Genomic DNA, 16632 nt, shown 5'->3' with positions numbered 1-16632 from the left:
TAGAACAACCTCATGACAATGAAGAACAACAGGCGCAGCCAAGTGGATGGTTTAGGCCCTGGGAGTTGACAACCTGGGGGCATTTAATATTAGAAGTTGTTGCAAATCCAGACCTCCCCCTGGTAGACTTGCCCGACACTCCCAAGGAAAGGGGTGCTATACAGGGCTATACTACTACACCACCAGTTTAGATGCCTGGGGCAGCCATGGAGCCAGACCCAAACAGAAGATGGGAGAGTTCATCGTAACCTCTGAAAACTGGCATCGCAATAGGGTGCTACAGATTCCAGGCACTGGGGCTCATTGGACAGACACACCCACTAACCTTAGCTCCACTCAGAAAGTATGACTGGCAGTGCAAATGGTTGTAGTCCCATTTAGAGGTGTATAAACCGTCAGAGCAATAACATTCATTCCAGAGCAACAATGAAAGGTGGCGCCCGAACAGGGACCCTGACAGAGATAAAGGGGCCCCAGAAGAAGGATGCTCAGCAGAGAGACGTGTCTGCCTGAGCACCCTGGACCGACAGCCTGAGAGTGAGTAAAGTTGTCTGTGACTGATAGGGCCATCAGTCACAACCCTCGCAGTAACTGCATAGCGTGCAGATGAGGATAGGGCTTTATTGAGGGTAGACTGACCAGACCCAGACAGTAAAGCTAGTAGCCAAATGGCCTGAACCCATCCCTACTCGAAGGTACCTCGACAGGCTTTGGTGACGGACAACTCGAGATGACAAAGATATAGCGATGGACGAAGAGATTGAAATGCAGGAACTGACAGAGCGGGGAGCTGAAGGACCACTCCGGTCAACAGAACATCAGACATCAACACAGATAGAGCTACACCGCTTCCCTACTGAGGTGCTGCTAGGTTCTAGGTGGGGACGGATATTAAACATGGGCTTCATCAGTAAAGAAAATTTTCCTCAGTTTCAACCAAGAGCAACCAGAAGAAACACTGGTGAGTCAGCTAACTAACCACTTCCAAAGAGATGAAGTATACTATTGTTCAGAGATAAAACATAGATTTAGACTGGTCGTGATGCCATGCCCCAAGGTAGTCCAGAAGAAGGAAGACATTGGTCGATGGTTACGCTGGTGGATAGGGTTCCTTGAACGGTGGGGACCGGGGAAGCTGATCCAAAAAATATGACCCGATTGTAAAGATGGTTGCCAATGACACTGGATTGAATGGGTACCTCACAAACCCCACTGCCAGAGCCACTGCAAGACTGAGAGATTATGGACAAGAGATCAGAAAAATGACCCAGTTCAAAGAAAAGATGCAAGCCATCCAAGATGACGACAAAGATAGTTTGCTTGAAGAATGTAGTGAGTATAGCAGACCGGAGCAAAGAAAAAACTACAGAGCTGACTCAGAGGTACCAACTTATGACTTAACAGCAGGAACAGAGAGTGAAGAAGACGGCAATGAGTAAGAACAAGAGCAAGACCAAAGAGAAGCTGAACCCAGCCAAGGACCAATTATTACCCCTACATCGTAAGGCCGAAGGGCGACATCCTTCAACGGATTGCTCAGACTAGACAAGAATTGCTAGAGACTGCCAGGCCGGGAGCCCTCTTATCAGCAGCCCTCGAGTGCCATAGAGAAACACTCCAACGTATGGCCAACACCCCAAGCTACAGGGAGCATGACTCCACACAAAGCAAAGTAAGAGACCTTACCTTCCAATGTGAACAAGAAGCCAAAGAAAACAGTGCCAGTAACCGACTCAGAATGACAAGAAAGACAGATGTCGAAGAAAAAGAGCCAAGAAAGGTTAATCAGAAGTCAGACAGAGTTATGATGAGGAAAGTCCTAGACCCGATGCCACTAGATGCAAGACGAATTTCCCTGCAAAATGGGACCCGACTCTACCAAGTTATCGGAGACCCCTGGGACATAGAGGGAGACGGACTGTTAGTTTTCACAAATGACAACTTTAAGATCCACAATACCAAATTCAGGAAAAGGTTAAGAGCCCAGGCAGGGGAAGATTACAAAAAAGATGTTCGAGAACTGAGAAGACAAGTGAGCCAGAACAAAGCAGGCAAAGTGCATCTGACTAGTGGGGCCGACCTCACTTATTATGCTGTCATCCACTCTCCCATTGCTGCTAACAAAAAGGGAGAAGACTTGAAAGAGTATAGAGAGAAAATGTAGGTAGTCCTGGAAGAAGGACTAAATGCTGCCATCAACCATGGCCTGAGAAGGGTAACAATATGCCTAGACAGACTGAGATCACATGACCTGCCATGGGAGTCGGCAGAAAAAGTAGCCGTTGCAACAGCACACCATGTAGTCAAGAATCAGTTGATAGATGCCTCACTGACCGAAATAGTCATCGTTACTTCCCTTAGCCAGCATGAGAGTCGGAGGAAGAGAGAGCTGGCGTTAGTAGAAAGGATGGATGAGAAGAAGCTGAAAGATCCCCCTTACTTAGAGATACCAAGAATCCAACAAGGGAACGAGATCAAAAAACACCCTGATAAAAAATGCTACCTGCACAAGAGTGAGACCAACCAAGTGTCCCGCCTGGAGAAAATACCAAAATCAGCAAAGAAGGACGCAGCTGCCCCTCCAACCTCCGTGCAGGCTGTGGAGGTTCCAGGCTAATTGCAGCCTGGAAGATCTAGATAAAACAGAGCTGGTTCCAACAAAAGATTTAAAAGCAAAGAAGAAGATAAAACAAAGTCCAGCCAAAGATGAGCTCCTGAGTCAATTCAAAATGGAGCCCCTGAACCCAGAAAGAGAAGATAGTGAAGTCAGTGGCTCGGAAGAAGAAGAAACATCAGAACATGAGACCTCTGGGGCAGAGAGTGCTGACAGTGAAAGCCTGTTTTCAATCCCAGTGCAGCCGGCAACCCCTCACAAGCCACTCAAAGTAGGACAGAGAAAAGGAGAAAAGAAAGCAGCGGAAGTGTTTGACATCTACCGGGTCTCAGAAAGAATGGCCAGAGACCTGACATGGGGGCCGGTTAAAGCGAATGATGGCCGTTGAGCGTACATACCAGAAGCTGGACAGGGAGACTATCACATCCCGGCTGTATGGGCTGACCGCCTGGAAGACAAAGTCGAACTCAGGGTAAAAGCAACAGTTGGAGAATGGGCCAACATCCTAATGATGCCATCCTACCATAGCCTAGCAACTTATCAGCCCCTGACCAGCAAGTTCAGAACTGCTTATGTAGGAGTTGTGCATGATGTGATGTTAAGAAGACTAAAGAAAGCCGCATACAAGTATGCACAAGAGATCGAGCGACAGGTTGATGAGCTGTCAGGCGAGGAAGAAGAGGAAGAACTTCCACTGCCGTCTGCACCACGCTCCACAAGCAAGCCCTTAGGGAAAATGTCCGAGCAACCCATGGCATCCAGCCCTGAAGCTGATGTTTTTCGTGAGTACAAAAAGATCAAGACCTTAGTTAGAGAGAAAAGATCAGAAGAAAGTAGTGAAGATTACATCAAAGATGTGTGGCCGATGATTACCAATGCTACTGAGATTGACGAAGCTAAAAAATTGTTGCTGAGCCATGTAACAGCACATCCCTTAGACAAACAAGGAAGAGCTCAAAGTCATTATGAGAGGTTGGTGTTGGAAGACATGGATGATGAAGACTCCCAGATCAGAAGAGCTAGACTGCGCATGGGTGGAGGTCAGCGGCTTGCACCGGTGTGGCATGTTCTTCAGCAAACAATCTCACCAGCTAGATATGTGAAGACCTTCCAAGAAGTAACCAAAGGGAGGAGAAGAGAGATCGCTTTTGCCAAAATGCCGATACAATGTACAACAGTTCCACAGATGGATCAAGCAGTAATCTCTTATGATCTGGAGCGGCAGTTTTATGAAGAAAGAAGAAAGAAAGAGACAGGACAAGGGGCCAAACCAACAACAAAGGCCAGTGTGAAAGCTCCAGCCAACCCCCATAACAGACCGCCGCTTCAGAGAAGAGAAGAACCGCAAAGAAGATTTTACCAGCATCGCAAGGCCCACAAAAGAAAAGCACCTTTCTCCCTAGGGAGGAGTACGACAAACTGTCCTCTGAAGAAAAGAAGGCCCTCTTCGAGTCCCGCAGATCAGGGATCGGGGGGGGCAGCCAAGTAATGATGACATGGCCACGAGTCCCCCTGGAAAATGCCTACTGGAGGGGGGACGAAATCTACACGAAGGTGGAAGGAGAACCCTATCTACTAGACACCGGGGCTGAGGTATCTATGACTCGCAGAGGCCTAAAGACGACAGGATACCTTACGGTCCAATTTGCCAACGGGACCATAGAAGAAATGCCGTATGGAACTTGGCAAGGAATCATTTGGGTGAAGGGTCCATACAACCTCATCACCGTCAAAGACTTGAAAGAACTCAACAAACCATGGGGACAGTGTCGCTCTCTATCTCAAAGGCTGAGCCAGCTACGGTCAAGGTTAGTCAAAGTAGGATCGACTCAGAGTGGAACCGGGGCTCAAGAGTGGTACAAAGCAGTAGATGTGCCAGACGTAACTGAACAGAAGCTGAAAGAAAGCGACTTCTCCCCGGCTGGGAAAGAGAAGTTAAGGAAGATCATCACCTCAGCAAATGTGGCCCGATTCAAGAATGACTGTGAAGACTTGGGACCGAAGTATGTACACCTCATAGAAAGGGGAGTGCATCCACCTGTTCAACAGTACCCGCTGAACCCGGGTGCTGTTGAAGAAATGGATAAAATAGTAAAAAATTGAGCACTCTAGGAATCATCAGAGAAGAGCTAAATCCCATCACTAACAGTCCCATTCAAGCAGTAAAGAAACCAGAGTCAGCAGGAGGAGGTTGGAGGCCAGTAATCAACTTCAAGGCCCTCAATCGAAGAACCATAGCAAATCAAGCCAGCCTAATCAATCCCCAAGGAGCATTGAAGACGCTAAGAGTCAAGAAATATAAATCCTGCATTGACTTAGCAAATGGATATTTCTCCCTCAGACTCGCAAAGCAATCACAAGGCAAGACAGCATTTACACACAAAGGCAAGAGTTATGTGTGGCAAAGGTTACCTCAGGGGTACAAGAACTCCCCTAATGTGTTCCAGTCAGCTGTGATGGAAGTTTTGGGTGACCTAGGAGCAACAGTGTAGATGATGTGTTCATCGCAGACGACACCGAAGAGGAGCACCTAGAGAGACTGCAAACAGTGGTGGAGAGAATCACAGCAGCAGGTTTGAAGCTGAATCTCAAGAAATGCCAGTTTGGACAGTTTCAGGTGAACTACCTAGGGTTCCAAGTGACAACAGATTTGGGACTCTCAGAAGGATATCGAGAAAAGCTGGCACAAATCAAGCCACCTGAATCTGAAAATGATCTACAAAAGATTCTGGGACTCTGCAACTATGTGAGAGATCATGTTCCTAATTATCAAAGATATGCTAAGCCATTATATGCCTGTCTAAAGAAAGAAGAAGGAGAAGAAAAATGACAAAGAAAAACTGGACATGGACTGCATCAAACCAGAACGACCTGGATAAGCTCAAAAGAGCAATCCAAGAAGCCGTGAGGTTGGAACCGAAGAGCTTGACTGAAAAGTTGGTGGCCGAGATCAGCTGTGAAGATGAGGACTCCATGCTGAAAGTAAGCAATGAAAATGGAGGGTTAGTAACGTTGTGGAGTTACACTTTGTCATCTGTAGAGAAGAAATTCCCCGAAGAAGAAAAAGAGTTAGCAGTGCTTGCTAGAAACTGGAGCACCTTAAAAGACCTAGCACAAGGACAACAGATTAAAGTCATCACTCAGAGCCAAGTCCACAAGTATCTCAGGAAAGGGACGGTGGAAAGCACAATAACAACAAATACAAGGTGGGGAAGATGGGAAGACATCTTGCTGGACCCCGACCTTGAGATTGGCCCAGCACAACCAGCCAACAAGAAAACACCCTTAGAGCCTTCTATGACAGAAAGGCCGCCAAAGTGGGTCCTATACACTGATGGGTCGAAGAAAGGACTGGATCAGATGGCCTACTGGGGGTTTATTCTCAAACAGCACGGTCAAGAGAGGTGCCGGCAGAAAGGTAAAACTCCCGGTAGTGCACAGACGGGAGAAGTGACAGCAGTACTGGAAGGAATGTTAGAGTTGATGAAGAGAAGAATCAAGACAGCAAAGATAATCACAGACAGCCACTACTGTGCACAAGCTTTGCACGAAGACTTATCCATTTGGGAAGAGAATGGATTTGAAAGCACCAAAGGAAAGTTAGTGGCCCATCACGACCTGTGGAAGAAGATCGCCGAGTTGAGGATGAGCCGGGGGCTTGAAGTGAAGCACCAGAAGGCTCATACCCGAGAAGGGGCTCACTGGCGTGGAAACGATGAGGTGGATCGCTGTGTTCAACAAAGAAAGGTTGTCTTTGCCAGGATCGAGAAGTGGGACAGAACACCACAAGGACTGGCAATCCCTGAAGAGTACGTGGATGAGGTAGTACGGAGCGTGCATGAGGCCTTAGGACATGCAGGAGTGCTGCCTACCCGTAAAGAATTGGAGGACCAGCACCTCTGGATCCCTATGAAACACATCCGCCGCGTACTACGGGACTGTGAAGTATGTGGTCAATACAACGCAGGATGCCGTGGACAGCGGCTGGAAGGTCTGACCATCAAGAGCACCATCTCCTGGGGCTCAGTGTGCATGGATGTCGCGGGCCCCATGGGGATAACAGGGAAGAAAGGTGAGAAATACCTCCTGGTGCTAGTATACTCAATGTCAGGGTATGTAACTGTAAGAGCAGCAAGGAGAGCCAATGGCAGCAGTGTCATTGCCATGCTGAAGCAAGTCTGTAGTTCCCTTGGGGTGCCTAAGGAACTGCGAACAGACAATGGGACTCATTTTCGCAACGCACAGGTTAACCACTGGTGCCAGAGACATGGAGTAATGAGAGTTTACTCTCCACCATACACTCCCCAAGCAAATGGAGTGGTGGAACGCACCATAGGTCTGGTGAAAAACTGGATAGCAAAAAATGCTAATTCTCATGACTGGAGCACCAAAGCTGTAGAAATAGGGCAAGCACTGAATGACAGACATCGAGTCAGTAGGCCCTCCCCTGTGGCAGAACTCAACCAACGACCATTTTCTTCACAAGAAGTGGGGCGGAGCTCCAATGAGAAAACAGGGAAGCCAACTCTTAAGGTGCCATTCTGTGAGGGACAACGAGTGTGGGTGAGAGCACAAGATCACCCTGTGTCGAAAGCAGTGAAACCCAAGTACAACACCACTGACATTGTGAAGCAAGTATTAGATCGTAACGCAGTGTTGTTACAGAAGAGAGGGATCCAAGGGGTTGAACAGCTCAAACCAATTCTCAGCTAAGGATAACCAGAAACCGGAGAGATGGCCAGTGAACCAAGCACCATGCCACCCTACATCAGACTGGCCACTGTATATGGGGTGGTTGCCATTCGAAGAACCACTTCAGGGCTTTGGGCAGGAAGAGCCTTGAAGAAATTGGAACTTGCTAAAAAATGATTCCTGTCAACAGAAGATGAAATGCTGTGGTGGCGAGAGGTCAAGGTCTGTTGCGCAATCTGCTCGGGCCCAAGTCAGCTCAAAGTCCGCTGGGAAGGACCAGGACGAGAGAAACCACTACATCACGACACCGGTAGCGACGAGTTAGACAAACTGCCATACAAGCCCGTCAAGGTAACGTATATGTTCATTTGTGGGGGGTGCCAAATCACCACTCTCCCCAGAGTGGTCTTTGTGACCCAGTGGGATCTGCGTGAAGAAAGGCCAAGATAGTGTACCTGCCTGTAGGATGGTTCATTTCTTAAGTACTGTGACTCTTGTGAAGCCCAGACAAGATCAGGAAGGCTGATGCAGGTGGTTCAGGCAGAAGGGTGGCAAGTAAAGCGATTTTATGATCCACTCAGATCCTTTAAACCACATCCTGCTGAAGGAAGGCCTGCACCGTATAGACAAGCCACCCAGGACCAAGACAGTGTGGTATTAATAGCTCAAACATCAGCTCCTCCACTTAATGAAGGATTATGTGGAACCGAAGGATGGGGTCACCTGAATGATGGCGTGGATGGGGGACCAACAGATCTGCTGACAGCATCGATCAGGGAGTCCTGGCCATATGATCCAGCCTCTGGCCAGGTAAGCCGCCCACCTTTAACCACCACACAGCATCCCCTGGTGTTTCGGGTGTATAGAGACCAGGGTCACGAAGGTGTCGGCACTGCACTAGAACAACCTCATGACAATGAAGAACAACAGGCGCAGCAAAGTGGATGGTTTAGGCCCTGGGAGTTGACAACCTGGGGGCAGTTAATATTAGAAGTTGTTGCAAATCCAGACCTCCCCCTGGTAGACTTGCCCGACACTCCCAAGGAAAGGGGTGCTCGGGGTACAGGGCTATACTACTACACCACCAGTTTAGATGCCTGGGGCAGCCATGGAGCCAGACCCAAACAGAAGATGGGAGAGTTCATTGTAACCTCTGAAAACTGGCATCGCGATAGGGTGCTACAGATTCCAGGTACTGGGGCTCATTGGACAGACACACCCACTGACCTTAGCTCCACCCAGAAAGTACGACTGGCAGTGCAAATGGTTGTAGTCCCATTTAGAGGTGTATAAACCGTCGGAGCAATAACATTCATTCCAGAGCAACAAAACGTAGACCGTGAGAAAGCAGAAGTTGCAGCAGCATACAGGAATAAACGCTCACATTCCTGGCCTTGGCCCTCTTTGCCACAGAAGTGTAAATGGACAAGAAAGGACAAGAATTGACGGACAGACAGGAAATAGGGACAAAAGTTGTCAAGTGTCAAAGGAAAAGAAAACACAAAAGGAAGAATGTTATTCCCCATCGGGTTCCTACACTGATGACAGAGTTAAAATTGGGCCTAACACCTGGAATGGCCTGATGCATGGAATCCCCTATTTGAAATTGCCATCAGGATTAGTTCTACTGGACACACCGAGAGCGGATTTTGCCCCTTTCTATCCAAACTCAGAGAGTTATTTTGTCTCTAATATTGAGCATCAGAGGAAAGCAGATCTGCAAAAGCCTGACCATGCTGGAAAAGGCCAAACCTTGCCATGGGATGTAAGTAATTTTTTCCTCTCATATCGCACAATGTCCTGGCCTGGCAACAAAGGGCGTTACCCACTGGACACTCAAGTTATACTCTCACCAGAGGGGCCCGAAAGCCTGCCATGGGTATTCAATACAGTCCACCTTGAAGTAAAAGGAGCAGTTCTGGGAATCATATGGGGACCACATTATCAAGCCTTACCCATCACCCATTTATCAAACCCTGCTCAACGGACGAGTGGACAGAACTGAAGAAGCAGATCAACTGGAATTAGCAGGCTATTCCCGAGGATAACCATGCCAGAGACTTATTCGGATATGATTCCTCTCAGTTATTTGGCTACTTTTAACGCCCAAGATGAAGAACCTCCTGACGACCCTGACAATACCAGTCCCTCTACTCGACCCAAGCTATGGAAACAGATAAAGATTATGGATAAAGCGTCTTGTTTAAAGACTTTTCTTAGGCTTTTTGCTTTGCTTATAGGCATTATTCTTTTGTTAATTATACTTTACCAAGCCGGAGTGGGACCATGGAACTTAACCCATGTTAAGGTCGCTCATGGTCCTTCAAAATATGCCAACCAAACTTGCTGGAACACAACCTCTCTGAACGTCTTTTTGCCTTGCACAGAATACCCTCCTGTAAAGAACCAGTCTGTGTTCTTTTGTGAAAGCCAAAAAACCAATTTCACCAGACTGAAGAAGGTTACCTCTCCTTCAAAACCTCCTGGTCAAAACCATTTGGATTGAATATGAAGAATGGCTGACCACAATGTTTCCCTGGATATGGAAGGCTTATGGTGTTCCCCACTTCAAAGGAGACTTCCCCAAGGGTGAAAGCCGAACACATGAAGACCTTGATTTTCTCTGACTTTTGGGACTTTGGTCATGGATACAGTCTGATCTCAAGAAGGGGGTGTCAAAATAAGGTGAGATCTTTCCATGTAATCCATGCAACATTCATTAACTGCTCACAGTTAAATCCATAAAAATTACAATAAATATCCTTATATCCTTACGTGTAATCCATGTAATAATTATTATAAATACACAGTTGAAGCAGTGGAGAGTGAAACAAGCTTGTTCTCATATTCTGGAGCTGAGAGACTGGAGTGGCCTGTGTGGAGGCACATATTATCTGCCACATGTTATCTGTCTTATCTTTTGCCAAAATATAAACAAGTATATCCAAAGAAATGATGTATGATGATTTTATATTCTTTCACATGTATTGAATAAAATTTGTAATCTTTGATTAACAAGTTAAAAGATGTATGATTGAAATGTGGTTAAGAACTGAGAATTAGAGTAAAAAAAAAAAAAAAACTTTAAGGTTTGACATTCTCAATCAGCTATATATGAAAGAGATAATGTTGTGGTGTATGAATAAAAAGGATGAAGTTTAAGTAATGGTTTTAAACTGTAAATGAAGTAAATTCTGTAACTAAAAGTTTGAGCAGCACCAATGTAAGAATTAAAGCCTCTGTTTAAGAGGAAGTGTAACGTAGAAGGACTGTGCCTCGAGATTAAGAATCTGATTTCATCTAAAGCCTTTTTATCCAGACAACAGAAGTGAACTTGATCGGTGAACAGCTGATTGCTCTAAGTTTCAGGCTTCTGGAAGTCCTGAATCAACCTTATTTATGTCTCCTGGTTTCCTTCAACTCTTCAGCCTCTGGAAACTACTGTCTTCAGAGACATATAACAACAAAGATCCTGTTTAACCATTGAAGCCTGGAGCATCAGTGCCTGCCACTTAAAGGAAGAAAACTGAAGATTAAGTCGTATTCCCTTCAAGAAACCACTCTTTGTTACCAGAAGAATTCTTCTCCATCAGGTGCATGGATGAGCCTCCGTCTTCAAAGCCTCTTCAAACCCACTAGTTTCAGCATCAGGGAAAGACAGGTTGAGTTGATTGATTAATTTCTATTATTGAAATTATTTTGTATTGCCGAATTTAAGCTGTTACTGACCCCTGCAAAAGCGTTACTAATTAAAGAAAGCATATAAAATTCTAGTTAAATCATGGACATTCAATTATTTGAGTCACCGTATTGTTGGTTTTTCATTGGTGGTAAAAAGTCTTGTTGCCTGGTTCCAAGATATTTTAGGAGGTTATTATAGGTTGCCTTAGTCAAGTTTGTTAAAACAGCACCCTTGGGGCTCGTGCTGAGCTACTAAAATTAACCTAGCCCATATACCAAGAGCCAGTTGTAAATTAGAGAATGAGCAGCCGTGAACAAAAGTGACTGTCGAAGGTGTGGATGACTGCGATAGGCTACTCGGTCGCCCGGACCTCAAGTTGAAGAAGGGCGAGACTTTTGGATGAAGGCTGTCAGAGGCTAGGCGAGTCATTTCTCGACACCAGCTTAAACAGAACTTTCAGTAAACCTGCTTAGTAAGATCTTTCAGGTTTAGGGAAGTCCGGACCGTTGGATGGAGAGCTGGATTGAGCAATCCCTTTAGACATGGGGAAGTAGGAGAGAGGGGTTAGCTCATCGGACAACGAAAGTAGCCACTTTGTGGGCATTTCATGCTGACCACATGTCAAATTATACCCATCTCGGAGATGTTTTTTAGCAACTACAGTAGGAGTAATTTTGTACCCAGTTTTGCATACTTTTTGTACTGACTCCAATAAGATATGATTATGCGACTCCAGCAAATGTTATCTACCAGCAGGAGGTCACTCCATGTATTTTCCTAATTTGTCATATTTGTTGTACATCATAATTTTATGTCCCCATGGTGGGATTGCATTGTACTGATTCTGAATTAAATTGTACCCATATTGGGGATGTTTCGTACTGACCATATGACCTACCACCCTTGGGGACCATTTGTAGTTTTAAAACTAATTAAGACCAACATGTGTTCAACAACCAATTCAAAATGCAAATCAGAAGAGGAAATAAGGTATTATTTTTATAAAATAATATTCAAAAGCATGATTTTGCTGAATTAGAAATCAATAATCTTTCGCACAATTGTATCTTGATAGTTGTTAACCAGCCATCAGAGGAAGTGATAGACTACCTAAACTGGCAGAAAATAATGTTTATGGCCTCCCTCAAGATGGTGAACGAAACCGCTCATAAATTGACTGCCTTGGCGACAGGCCGGATGATGTCACAACCGGATCAGCGATTAGGTATCAGAGGAAAAATAACCTATTTGGCTACTCCTTTAAGTCACACGTGTACCTTCAACACTCATTAATATATTATTAATGTGTGTATGAGCGTAGGAGGCACACTACGGACAATCACGGAATGATTAAACGAGTTGTGTTTTGAACACAGCTGATGGCAACTGCTGGTTAAGCATTGGCTGTTTGAAGTTTTAGCTTTTAGCCTTAGGGATAACGGAGACAATTTGGAAAGTTTATAAGGATATGCATTATTTTTGCAGGATACTGAGAGAAAATGGAGACAAAACATAAAAATGAAGCAAACTCATGTTACCACACCATCACTGTTTAAACCACTCTTTGAAATCAAATTTGAATCACCACCTCAGCTCCAGCTTGCTCCAGGCTCAATGGCCGTTAGCATTAGCTTAGCAGATAACAGATACCAACAAAACACAATGAAATAAAAAATATTTATATTGATTTATGCTAAACTTATCTTCTCTGCCCAGACACAACCTCTCATGTTAACCATTCTGATGAGTGGGAGGACATCCGATGGGGCAGTACGTTCAGCAGGTCCAATAAACAAAGAAGCTGTGATGGCTATGAATAAAGAAGTGGTGACTGCTCTCGGCCTAGCTGCTAGGCCAAGCTTTTTCTTCTTGGACTGGCACACACAGGACGGTGGGCATTGCGACAGTTCCTATGCCGTCTTCTCCCGGGGCAGTTAAGTGGAAGGTGTTTTGTTGACTACTGAGAGACATCGTCTTGTCTGGAGAATTATATGGCTCAGATTGTATTTCTATTTACTTTACTTGGCCAACGAGATCAGAAAATGCAAATGCTCTTATGCGTGTCTCCCCTTGTGCCACTCGGTGAAGAGCAGAGGGTCTAGAGAGCGAGCAGTCCTGCCCACCAGAGTTTTCTTGAGCTATAATGTCACGGGAATACCAGCTGTGACTCTTCCTTTCTAGGAGCTTTTCTTGAAAAGTGGGTTAATGCTGTGCATTCTGGGATTCAGAGTTTTTACCAGTTTGTTCTCTGTGTTTATGTAGTTCAGTCGTTGTTACATATCATGGCTGGCCCAATGTTTATACTGCTGTAAACTCTTTTTTTTATGTTGACTACAGGATAAAAAGTTTATTTTTAAATCAAACTTTCTCAGAAAGTGGACATTTTGTCAATTAACTTGTGTAACCTTCAGGCAAATGCCTGCCACAAACATTTGGCTTCCTGAAAATGTTCTGCTATCGACCTCTGCACTGGCAATTTTTGCATAAAACTTATTCTTTGGCACCCAGAATATATTGGGTATACAAGAATGTTTTTACCATAATGTTGGAAAATCTACACTTTCCCAAATCAAAACATGTGCTTTAAAAAAATCTGTTATCAACGTAGAATAATTTAGGCCAATTTTGTCCAGTAATACATTGGGGGTTTCATAATTATTCAAAAGTGAGGTGGGCCTATTGTCCACTTAAAAAACAATAGAAATGCCTTTTTTCTTTTCTTTTCTAAATATAAAGGTTTATACATCTCAAACTGAAGAATCTCTGTTTCATTGACAACAATCCAATTCAGATTTATAGTATTTTACATTTTGAGCTAGAAATAATCAAATGTACCCAAGATCCCTTAAAAATAGGCATACATGTTTTACAACCATGCTTTCTAACAATCAATAATTCCCATTAAGTGAAAATCACACTAAGCAATAGAAAACCAGTTCAGCCCCGAGATAAAGATATATTTTTCTTTCCATGTACCTATGTTGTCCTCCCTGACAGAATGTCACCCTGGACGATGAGCCATACTGGCCATATTAAAAATCACAACTACTCCTCACTGTTGGTTCATTCATCTTTAAATAGGGAATCTCCGACCTTGTGAACATTTTATTTAAATATTCATTGTCTTACCTTCACGAAACTGGAAGTTGTGTTGTTTCTTGACTCTTTAGGCTGGATGATCGTTTGGAGAATATATTCCGAAAAATTAAGACGGTTGCACTACAAAACAAAATGAAAGAGGCATCATACAGTACAATTACTTTTTTTGCCTATGAAACACTACAAACATGCATGTTGGAAGGCAAAGATGTAATGATCTCCCTCAGCATCTGCTTCAATTATACTTTTGGAGAGGGAAATGGTTTTTAGGCAGCTATGCAGAAAGTAGCTTTCTTTCTGACTTGGACTACCTTAAAGTCCAGCGCCTTGTTCTGCTGGTGGTGGAGCTCCAGGATCCAGATGGAGGGAATAATACTTATCAGAAACAAAAACATGGTGGGAGAAAACCTGTAAGGAAGAAAAATTTTGATTTATTGTTACTGCTCCCAACTAATGCTGATTTACAATTTGAATGTAAATGAGCAGTGCATACCATTTGAGGTCAAATTAGACCTAAGATGATTTGTTAAGCAGTAAATCGAGATATTTTTATTATTTTGTTTTCTTAAATAACAGGTTTCTCCAAAAAAAAATCCTTTTCTAAATATCTGAGGAATATTCATTCACTGAAAGTTATTATTTCATTCATTACTCCCTCAAGAAAATCCCACACTAACCAGTTTCCTTTACGACGTGATAAATAATTAAACTCTTAATTATGCACTTCCTACCACAGACACAGGGAAATGAGGGTAATTGTTATCTGAAAGTGCCTTCTGACTAACTGCCATGTACCGGATTTGTTGGAAACATGGGAATTTTATCAGATAACAAATAAGGCAAATAAGTGGTCTGGGAGTTCCTGACAGACTGGCACAGTGAAATCTGCATGAAAAACAGGCCTATAAATATATATTCACTTAGTTACAGTGCTAAGATTTTAGTTACAGTGCGCTAAATTTTATTCTCATATGGCCCATGTAATTTACAGCAACAATATATATGTATACACATATAGTCTTTAAGGTAACAAAGCTACATTTCTTGCCTTTCAACAAAATAACTTTAAAAACGTAATAACTTGAACCTGATAGAGTGTAAGAAAACAGGAAGATACTGTATTTGTAAACCTACATTGTTCAACCTATGAGTAACCTCTGCAGCAACCGACTCTTCTCTGCTACATTTATGTTGCACACCTAATTTAATATAATCTGAGTATGTCCTTTTGGTAACCGCACAGTATTTCTTTTTTTTCTGATGTAGGTTTTTCCTTTAGTGTGTTGTCTATTCTAACTTTCACGATTTCTGTTTTTGATTCTGCTTTTTACCATTTTTAATTTTGTAAAAGTTTGATCGTTTTTAAGTGATTTGTATTTATTTGTTTTCGTAGGCCGGGCTTTATGGGACAGGTTTTCCTGATCACCGCTGTTCTCTGTCAGTCAGCTGTAGCGCTCGTTCACGTGTTTACAGGTCCGCTCCGCGGCCGCGCGCCGAGCACCGGCTGAACCACCGGCCCACCAACCCACCGGCGCACCGGGGAAATACCTGGTAGTCCCGTATGCCAGTCCACCCCTGTTGCTATATGAGGACTGTTTGAGGAGTCTCATTTCCCGCCCCATCCCAACCTTACTGTCCCAGGACAACTGCAGCAATGGGACCAACAGGGTGCAAGGGGGTGGAAGGCTTTGCGTTATTGTTAGACTGCATAAGAATAATTTACTTGTGCATTATAATACTAATGTTAATATGCAACGTGTTTATTAAGATCAGTTTTGCATGGAAACAAATAGCTCAAAGTGTCAGGGCAATCCTAATAAATTCTAATTTAAAATAAATCACACATTTATAGAAAACATGCAGATTTTTTTTTTACCATTTGTAATCCTGTCCTTTTCGCTTCCTCAGTGTTATTATCATTTCAACAACAAGCGGCAGAAAGAGAAAAGTCAGCAGCCAGTAATAGTGGTTTTCCTTGACCCCCACCACCCTCCAGACAGCGACCAGAGAAACCAGTATAAACAAAGCTCTGGTGATGATCGCACACAGAAAGCTGAAGAGACCCATGATGCCGTGATTGGTCCTTATTCCTGAAAAGTTCAGATCTCAGAACCCTGCATGTAGCTATTCCCAAACTTATGAAAAGACAAGGACAGGAGTTTCCGAACAAAGTACCCAAACTTTTAGCTCCGCCTGCCGTTTCTCCTTCCTACTGTGAAACGCGAATGGCCCGGATAGTGGGGAGCAATGACGCCATATGCAGTCTCAAAAAGCCCATTCACAACTTTCCTCTTTGTGGTGTATAGCAGGTATTCTAACGGCACCGTTAACTCTAGAAGAGAGCAGCATCACATCCTCAGGTTCTTTTAACCGGGATAGCATCATAAAAAAGGCTCACTGAGAAACTGTGTTGTTTTTTCCCCCTTCTCTATGAGCTGTGGTGGAAAACACATAATTTTTTATGTTAATGGCATAAGTTAGTGGCGACACAGGATAGGCTGTCCCAAAACCTAAATAGTTATGGGTTTTTCCCTGAACAGTTTTC

General features: G+C 44.0%; 1 protein-coding gene across 3 annotated transcripts in view; it reads right to left on the bottom strand.

The window, feature by feature from the left end:
* Positions 1 to 16267, bottom strand: part of LOC124858720 (transmembrane protein 26-like) — a 35724-nt gene extending 19457 nt beyond the window's left edge. For 2 of the 3 annotated variants that reach the window (XM_047350877.1, XM_047350879.1), the window contains exons 1-3: positions 15964 to 16266; positions 14399 to 14495; positions 14118 to 14207 (exon numbers count right to left, since the gene is read on the bottom strand). In XM_047350877.1, the coding sequence (XP_047206833.1) occupies positions 14118 to 14207; positions 14399 to 14495; positions 15964 to 16154 (378 nt within the window). In that variant the 5' untranslated portion in view covers positions 16155 to 16266. Of the gene's footprint in view, positions 1 to 14117; positions 14208 to 14398; positions 14496 to 15963 lie in introns of all 3 variants that reach the window. The other variant, XM_047350878.1, reaches the window with a different exon arrangement.
* Positions 16268 to 16632: the final 365 nt, after the last annotated feature.

This window comes from Girardinichthys multiradiatus, chromosome 22, assembly GCF_021462225.1.
Source record: "Girardinichthys multiradiatus isolate DD_20200921_A chromosome 22, DD_fGirMul_XY1, whole genome shotgun sequence".
NCBI lineage: Eukaryota > Metazoa > Chordata > Actinopteri > Cyprinodontiformes > Goodeidae > Girardinichthys > Girardinichthys multiradiatus.
This window is presented reverse-complemented; position numbering and strand designations above follow the sequence as displayed.